Raw genomic sequence first — 8,837 nt, 5'->3', positions numbered from 1 at the left:
TAAATAGTACTTGAAAATTTGCGGAAAAATTTAAAAATTTTCTTTTTCATTAATTAAAATGCCTCATTCATAAATAAACTGATAAATAAAGTTTGATGTTCAAAATAGCAGCGGAAGTAAATGTTTGTTTGCAAAATTATAATTTAAAATAATCCACAACGAGAAAAAAGAAATGTTTGAGCTTAAAAATAGTGAATGCTGAAAATGAGGTCATCGGGTTCCACTACTGCCGATCCAAGCTAGCTCATTGGTCCCCGCCCTCTGTTCCGACATCATCAGTACCTACAACAATCAAGTCTAGTGAGTCTAAAGACTCAACATGCATATATCGGAAATAACAAGTAATAATAATAAAATCGCATGCAAGGTGAAAATATCATGTCATGAGTAAATGAAATACGTGCAAAACTGAACTGAACATCGCATCATGAATAATTAATATTACGTGCATAACTGAACTGAACTGAACTGAAAGTAGTAAGTGAAATGTTTGCTCCGTAGAGCCCTGTCATAAAATAATTTGTAATAATTTTCTGTTGAGATTATGTTATACACAAGTGGCCCTCCTGAACTGCACTGAACTGAACTGAACTGACTGGTAACTAACGACCGGGTGAAATAATGTATGTCTGATCAGACTAATGCCACAGTATATTGGGTGGGACCGGTAAGTAGCCACCGGGATGAACTGAACTGAACCGGTAAGTGACCACCGGGTGAAGTAATAATAACAGCGAAGTGGCCCCAAGCAATATCACATAAATCTCAAAATGAATATTTTGCATTTTTGCACGTAATATAATTAAATACAAAATTAAATATCCTGAATAAATTTTACCATAAGGGTTGGACCGTTCCCAGGCTCGCTGCGAATTAGATGTAACATATCCTGAATGCAAATGATTTATTTGACCAAACTTTGTAATTGAATCCAAAAACGAGACAATTACGCTCACTGACTTAGTATTTAATCATGACTCCGAGCCAACCCGAACCAACACCGAACCAACGTTTAGTCATGATTAAAATACTCTTAAAATGATGAAACAATTCTCCTAAATTTACAGTACTCGAAATTTAGTGAATGGAAGCCAAAAACGTGAAACGCTCTTTCGAGAGTCATTTTGGCACATTGCACCGTAAATTCTCGCACGACCTCTAGAATGATCCGAATCACAAACGGCCAAAAACATGACCTTTCTAACTTGATGAGGCACTGTAAAGTCCAAGGCCATAGGCTAAAAGCCAACCAAAAACCCGAAACTCACCTCTGAACCGCAGCACACATGCTTTCAAAAATTACAGCAGCATTCTTGCGTTTCCTTTGCGTCGTTTGCGAGGCTACTGGCAATTGGGGCTTGAACCACCAACCAGATTCTCTTACCAACATCCTAATGACTGGTTTGAACCATGACTAAGGGCCCTAGGCCAGCCACAATTCGAACCACACCCGAAAAGCGACCCTACTCCCCGTCGAGAGCAACAAGCTGCACGCGTGGGTCATTGCTTTCGTTTGCTGTCATGGGTCATCCCACTGGCCATTTGATTGACCATGGCCCGATCTAGACATCAAGGGGTATGGTATGAACCGTGACTAAGGGCCAGAGGACATCCAAGATCCACACCACATCCCAAAAACCGAAACATCAAATGCAATAAGGGGAAAGGCCGAGGGGCTGTTCTTGCGTTTTGATTTAAAAACCGATTACACCATGGACCAAGCCTCAAAAAGGCAACTTGGTCACGTCTTAGACATGATAGGGAAGTGTTCCAACCCTGGCTATAGGCCCTTAGGGCAGCCAAGATCAAGAACTTTCTCCCTTAACAGCAACCATAAAAATCGAGACTCAAAGGTACACATTTGGGGTGTTGCTGTCACATGCGAGTTTCCAGCGTGTGTGGGACTAAACGAATGGATTAACATGGTCCTAACATGTCCTAGTACATGTCTAGATGCAGCCTTGGGAGTCTAGGGTCGAGCCAACACCTGAAACATCAGAAACAAGCCAAACCCGTGAGGTGCACAAGTGAAGAGCCGAAATTTTGCACACTTTTTTTTTTCGAAAATTCTTGACATGGTTTCGGTTTTCATGATTCATGCACACATGATGGTTTGTAAAAATTGTATTACGAATTGATTGAAGAGCAAGGGATGGTATATGCATGCCTGGATATTTTGTTTTTGAAAGGAAAAACAACCGAGTGACGATGCGACGCGGAGGAGACAGAGTTGCTTCTCTTGTTTTTTTTTCTTGTTTTCTTTTCTTATTTTTTTACCCTAGCCTCTCACGATTTTTAGTGCTGAAAGAGACTGAAATTTCGAAATTATGGAGTGGGGGAGATGGCTAGGAAAATAAATGGGAAGGTTGCAAGCTAATAGGGAATTAAACGGCAAGATCAAATCTTGCTTTTCTTTGGATTTGTGAGATAAGGAATGATTTGATATGGGGGAGATATAGGGATGTGGTGACCGATTTTATCAATCAAGGGAGGGTAGGTAATTGTTTTAAATAAATAATTATTAGGGAATTAAAAGGAGAGGGATTTATTTCCCAAAAATGAATAAGGAAAAGATCAAGTGAAGGGTGGCCAAATATTTTTAAATTAAATAGGGAGAGGGCCGAAATTTTAATCAAAACATGGTAGAAAAATTGCTTAATTAATTTATTTGTTAGTGATTTAAAAGTTGGGAGAATATCTTCCTAGAAATGATTAGGGAAAGATAATTAGAAATGAGTTGTCAAATCTTTTGAGTCTAGCAAGGATGATGGTCGATTCTTATGTATCGAATGAGGGTAGATAAGTTCTTAATCAATAATTTGATAGTGATTTAAAAAGGTGGGGAATATATCTACCTAGAAAAAGTTATGGTAAGATAATTAGAAGATAAATTGTCCAACTAATGAAATCTTTTAAAATTAGAGGAGGGGCCGATTTTATTAAGTAAAAATAGAGTAGGGAATTTTTTAAATATTAATTATTGATGATTAAATGTGATAGAATTATCTCCCAAAAAAATGGATAAGAAAAGATATTAAATAATCGGATTGACAACTATTCTTAAATTAAATAGAGAGGAGGCCGAAAATCTTAAGTAAAATAAGGGAAAATATTTCTTAATTATTGAATTTTAAATATCTAGTGTTTTATCTACCCATTAAATATTTTAGGGAATTAAGAAATTAATTATTGAATTTTATTTACTACTTATCTCAATTTATTTAGATAATTCCTTAAACCTTCTTTTACATTAAATCAACTTATTATTTATCTTATATAAATTCTAAGAATATTTTCTTAATATTAAAATTTATCTATTTACCCCAACTCCAGTCCGGCCTTACTCATTTAACTGAAAAAGCTAATAATTAAACTACTGCATTAAAATAATTAAATTTAAAGAAAAAAAATTTAATACTCACGCAATGAAAATCATTTTAATTTAAATACTAAGAATTATGTATGGCTTATAAATAGTCTAATTTACGGGTTCTACATTATCTATAAAACTTGCATGAATGTACATATAAATTAGATATCATAATTGGATAAAACCTTAAAATTTTATTAAAATAATATATATCATTTTTACATTAGAGTCAATAAAGTCCAAGCCGCAAGTTGGTTCGTTGGATACCTACTCTAATAATTTACTCGAACTAGCGTCGGCCAAGGCTCTACCTAGGTCCACCATCGGAGAGGATCCCAAAGGGGAGTTCCTTTTTATTTAGTTATATTTTCCGGTCTTGGGTAGCTAAACAACTAAAAAACAAAGAGTTAACTGAGATAAATGAGCAAGTGCAGTGTAGAGAGCCCTAGCGTTATAAGAATGCTAATATAACTTTCCTTATAGAGTGGATAACAAAAGAAAAAATATCCAAAAATACGGAAATTCACTTTCCAAAGAGATCCCACAAGTGCAAGTGATTTTATGTTTATGGATGCTAATCTTTTGTGTTTGAAAATGGTTGTAAACTATCACCTGATGAAATGATGAAGCAATGTATTAATCCTCTGAAAAGTCGTGGGAATAAATTGAGACCAAATGTAGCAAATCCCTATTTTACTCGAGTTCGGAACAATTCATTCCTATTTTAAATAGCTTATATGTTCCACTTACCCTATATCCTAGGGTATTAATTTGCCTAATTCCTATATTGTGCCATGCATGTTGTCTAGTGTATGAGTTGTCGGCCTAGGTGTTTAATTTTTTAATGTTCTAGTTTTCCATTTTTTTGTATTTTGCCTTTAAATCACAATGAAGTCCATATATATACAGATGATATGCTACATTATGGAAGTTGAGGGTTTAAACTTACTTAATTTTGATGACATAATCTTGTTCTCTTTTAGGTGTACACAATTATCTTTATTGATAATCTATACTGTATATATCTCTAGAACTTGAGTAAGTCTCTTGTAAGACGGTCTCACGAATCTTTATATGTGAGGCAAGTCAACCCTACTGATATTCACAATAAAAAGTAATACTCTTAGCATAAAAAGTAATATTTTTTCATGGATGACCCAAATAAAAGATTCGACCCATGAAATTGATCTGTGAGACAGTTTTACAAGAGTTTTTGTGCTAGAAATTTTATAAAAAATATACGAAATATCTCTATGTATGTGCACGTGACATGTGAACGCTAACAAATACAATTGTAGCCCAATTATTAACACAAACAGCCCACTATATACAATTATGGCCCGATACCCACTACATAGTACATACTATATATATTTTTATTATTTATTAAAGTTAAACCCCATTTAATAAATAATTTTGGTACGATGGTGAAGTCTTTATGTAATTCTCAAAACACTCTCTAACCGTCCAACTATATATATACCACATTATTTTTACATTTTATTTTTGCTCTTACCATTTCAATTTTTTTTTAAAAAAAAAATTCATTTTAATTTTTTTTAAAAAAACTACTTCAATATCTAATTATTATATGAAACACACGCATCATATGTGTCTCAACACTTTATATTCAAATAAAAAGAAGGCTTGTAGAGCTAACCAACATTTATTTTATTAATTTTCATTTAAAAATTTATGTATTTTTCCATGCGATTGTGTCGATTATCGACCTATTACAAGAATCGAGTAACATTTTATTACTTAATAAAAAGGAATAAATAAAACAACAAATATTAATTTGTGTGAGTTCAATGAGATTCTTAATCATTCTTCCTTTTCTGCGTAATCTTGGCTGTTATAAGGGCTAAAAGCCTCAGCAATCCAGTTGCTCTTCCTCCATGCTTTCCATCCCATTTCTTCACAAATCTCATCTGTATGATTGATGCTGAAAGTAGAAATGCAGTTTCTCTTGTAGAATCGAGTAGTCCTCTTCATGATATCTATCTCCTCCATCGTGTCCAAGAGCATTTTTTCGACACTCGGGAGTTTGAATTTGTTGTCCACGAGCCTCGACAGCCATTTGCAGCGTATCTCGGCCGTGTGAAGATTGGAGACGCTCTCGATGATGCCGACAAACGGCATGCTGGGGATAAACGGATTGATCGTTCCTCTAAAAACGTAACAAAAGTTCGAGTTGATGAGAGACGACTCAACCAAAAAAATAGTTTTATAGCACTTTAATGAAATAGCGAATTTGTAGTACTTGTATAAGGGCATCATGCCGGAAGGTAACTCGAGTAAACTTCGGAATGGATCAGGGATCATGGCGTAAAGCTTCTGCTTTCCATCGAAACCTGTTGCAAGAACCACGACGTCCGCCTCCAGTTTGCTTCCATCGTCGAGCTCGACCCCTCCTTCCCAAAAACCCCACTTTGAAGTTCTTTTGAAGTCAATCTTCCCTTTGTCTGCCTCAACGAAGAAATTTTCAGGCAAGATAGGCATTTGGCACGACGCGTAATCTTCCTCGAAAGGATGATCGGGCTTCAGTCCATATTTCTCTAACGGAAGAATCCATGTCAAGTATGATTCAATAATCTTTGACACAATTTTTCTCTATGAAAACCATGAAAAAATATGTTAAGTTCTCCCTCCTCAATAACACTAAGATTTGAAAAATAACATATATGTAGAATGTTACCACAGGAGAGAGTGCGGTGCAAACAAGGGACCTAAAGAATCCTTGATTGGGTCTTTCATGAAGGAATTGTGCAGCCCTTGTGGAATAGAACATGGAAAATGGCAAACCCCATACTGAATAATGGGGAACTGTCCAACGCAGAGTCCTTATAACCATGGTACAAGTTTGGCCTTCTGGTCCTGTATATTTAATATACACGACAACATATCAATATCGTTAAAATCATCGTCTAAGTTGTCATGTTTAGGATTTTGGTCCCATAAGTTGGATTTTTTTTGGGTATTCAATCATACTTTACCATAGATTTGCAGGACGAATACCAAATTTCGACTATTTTGAGTACTAGAATCCAAAACAGATCAACCTAGCTAGGTATTTCATAAAATTTCATGCAAAAAACCTTGTCTAAAGATGGAGAGAAAACGTATCATATGTAATGGAATTTCTTGAAATTTATGTAGAATGGAGAAATTGTTATTCAAAGGTTAAACTAATTTTGAGTTGACGGAATATTTCTTGAATTACTTGACTGAATAATTTATTGAATAAATTGCTTATAAAACAAATATATTGGAAGGTTGACTTATCTGTCAACCACGCTATCAAGAAAATTAACTTTAGAAGCAGAGAAAAATATTATTAATATTTTATTATAAGAAATAGTCAAGGGGTTAAAGAAAACAATTTAGGTGAAAATGAAAAATCACTTTTTTTAGGTGGCAAACCCTTCAAATATTTTGCTTTTGAAAGTCACATTAATTTTCTTGAAAAAACTTATGCATGAGCTATAAAAATGTATTTTAATCAGGCGGTCTCTTCTAGTTTCACTATATCGCACCCATGAAGCATCGTTAGCATCAGCTATAAATCCTAAAAGAAGCGCCTACATGGCACGCGAGCGCGAGCACACATGATATTCATATATATCTATGTATGTGTGTGTATATGTACATATATAATATTGTATAAAATTATACCTTGATTCTCTAGAGCACATTCATATGCCAAATCAATGGCAGATTTCTTGTATCCAAATATTACCACCTTCTTCCCTTTAAGCAATTGAGTTGTTTCCTCTTGGTTCATCTTGCAGTAATCAAGAGTGTGCAGAACTTTCCCTTTGAATACCTCAGGTCCTTTGTTTTGTGGGAATTTCGGTATCATTGGGATATCGCCATATTTCCCGGCGCATATCACCACACACTCGAACGTACGCCACTAAGAATCGAATTAAATATAAGGGTTTAGATATTATTTATTTTAAAATGAAATATGAAAAAAATATTAAAATTCTAGTTGATAGAAATATATATAATGTTGGGACGTAAAAGTTTTACATGCATGCATGTTCTCTACATAAAGCTACCAATTTTATAAATTCATTTCTTTATTTTCCAGTTTTTAGGGATATTAATACTTCGAAACAATTAACAAAATTCGTCGAAAAATAAATAATTTTAAAATATTCATTTTACGTTAAAATCATCGAATTTAGGCTAAATATGAGTAAATATTTTACAAGTTCCAATCATTATTTTAATTATTTTGTTCCTATATATTGAAAAAAAATCATTTCAACGTGGCTTACAATTAATGAATCTATAAGCTCAAAATATAACTTTCAAACCAGTTGAGCTTGAAGTTCAAATAATTTGTTTTAAGCAGCAAATTAAATTAAATTAAATTTGTGGGAACTTAATAAAATGAGATTTCAAACTAAAATATAAAATTCTGATAATTATTTGACTCGCAATGAGATAATTAAACATATTGTCATAACAATACCCGAGAAATTCCAATGAAACAAAAAACCCAAGAAATTGACCAACCTGAATTGTCTCCGATCCGCTTGTTTGGACTCCGACTTCCCAAACCGGCTTGCCGGACAGTAAACTCCCGTATTCATCGGATTTCCGGCGCTCGCCGATGAACCGAATCTCGACCACCTTGGAGTTGAATTCCACGAACTTCAGCACATCAAAATGCGTTGCATATTGATGCACATACTCCAATATCTCTATATTAGAAGGGAAACTGGAGTTATCCCTTTCAGCCCACGGGAAATCCGAGAACTCGTAGTCACACCGAGGAGTCTGCAGCTTGGTGGTACGGAAAGCGCAGTGCTTCCAAACCCCACCGATGCAGTCGGTGGCTTCGAACACCACCGGGTTGTGCTTCCGGAGCTGCTTCGCTGCGGCGATGCCGCTGATGCCGCCTCCGATAATTGCGATCTTAGATGGATTTTCCATGAAATTATTATGCTTGTTTAACTTTTGAAGAAGAAGAAGATATTTATTATTCTAAAAATGGTGAGTTCTGAAGGTTGAGGATACAAGTATTTATAGTGAGATTTGCATGGGAGGTCTTGTTTGGCATCACGTGAGCACACCATGGTGGGGGCATGAGGAAAAAGATGGTGGGAGTACTTGATAAATTTTGTTGAAAATGATAATTTTTTTTTATATTTTCAGATAATAAAATTTTATTTATATAAAATATATTAGAATTTTTAATATAGAAAAGCTCAAAAAAGGCTTAATTAGTTTGATAATGATATATAATATTAGCCAAATATTTATGATATTCTTTTATGTTAAAATATTTTATAAAAAATATGATCAAACATAAAAAATTTGTTTATATATATGTGTGTGTATGTTTGAGCTCCTAGACACCCACTGTGAGCACATATGTGAGTATCCTTTACGTGACATAGTCCTATTGGATATACAGTTTATCACATTTAATAGGCGAACGTTATTTCAACGG

At 34.5% G+C, this 8,837-nt stretch overlaps 1 protein-coding gene across 1 annotated transcript; it reads right to left on the bottom strand.

Moving 5' to 3' along the window:
- Nucleotides 1-5,028: 5,028 nt before the first annotated feature.
- On the bottom strand, nt 5,029-8,351 carry LOC140963579 (probable flavin-containing monooxygenase 1). The gene is made up of 5 exons (XM_073422958.1): nt 7,898-8,351; nt 7,046-7,286; nt 6,069-6,247; nt 5,634-5,983; nt 5,029-5,540 (listed from the first exon to the last, which is right to left on the bottom strand). The coding sequence occupies exons 1-5, from the start codon at nt 8,315-8,317 to the stop codon at nt 5,195-5,197; spliced, it is 1,536 nt and encodes a 511-aa protein (XP_073279059.1). The 5' UTR covers nt 8,318-8,351; the 3' UTR covers nt 5,029-5,194.
- Between the last annotated feature and the right edge of the window lie 486 nt (nt 8,352-8,837).

This window comes from Primulina huaijiensis, chromosome 17 (genome assembly GCF_012295235.1).
Source record: "Primulina huaijiensis isolate GDHJ02 chromosome 17, ASM1229523v2, whole genome shotgun sequence".
Taxonomy (NCBI): Eukaryota; Viridiplantae; Streptophyta; class Magnoliopsida; order Lamiales; family Gesneriaceae; genus Primulina; species Primulina huaijiensis.
Note: the sequence above shows the minus strand (reverse complement) of the source record. Positions and strands in the feature narration are given on the sequence as shown.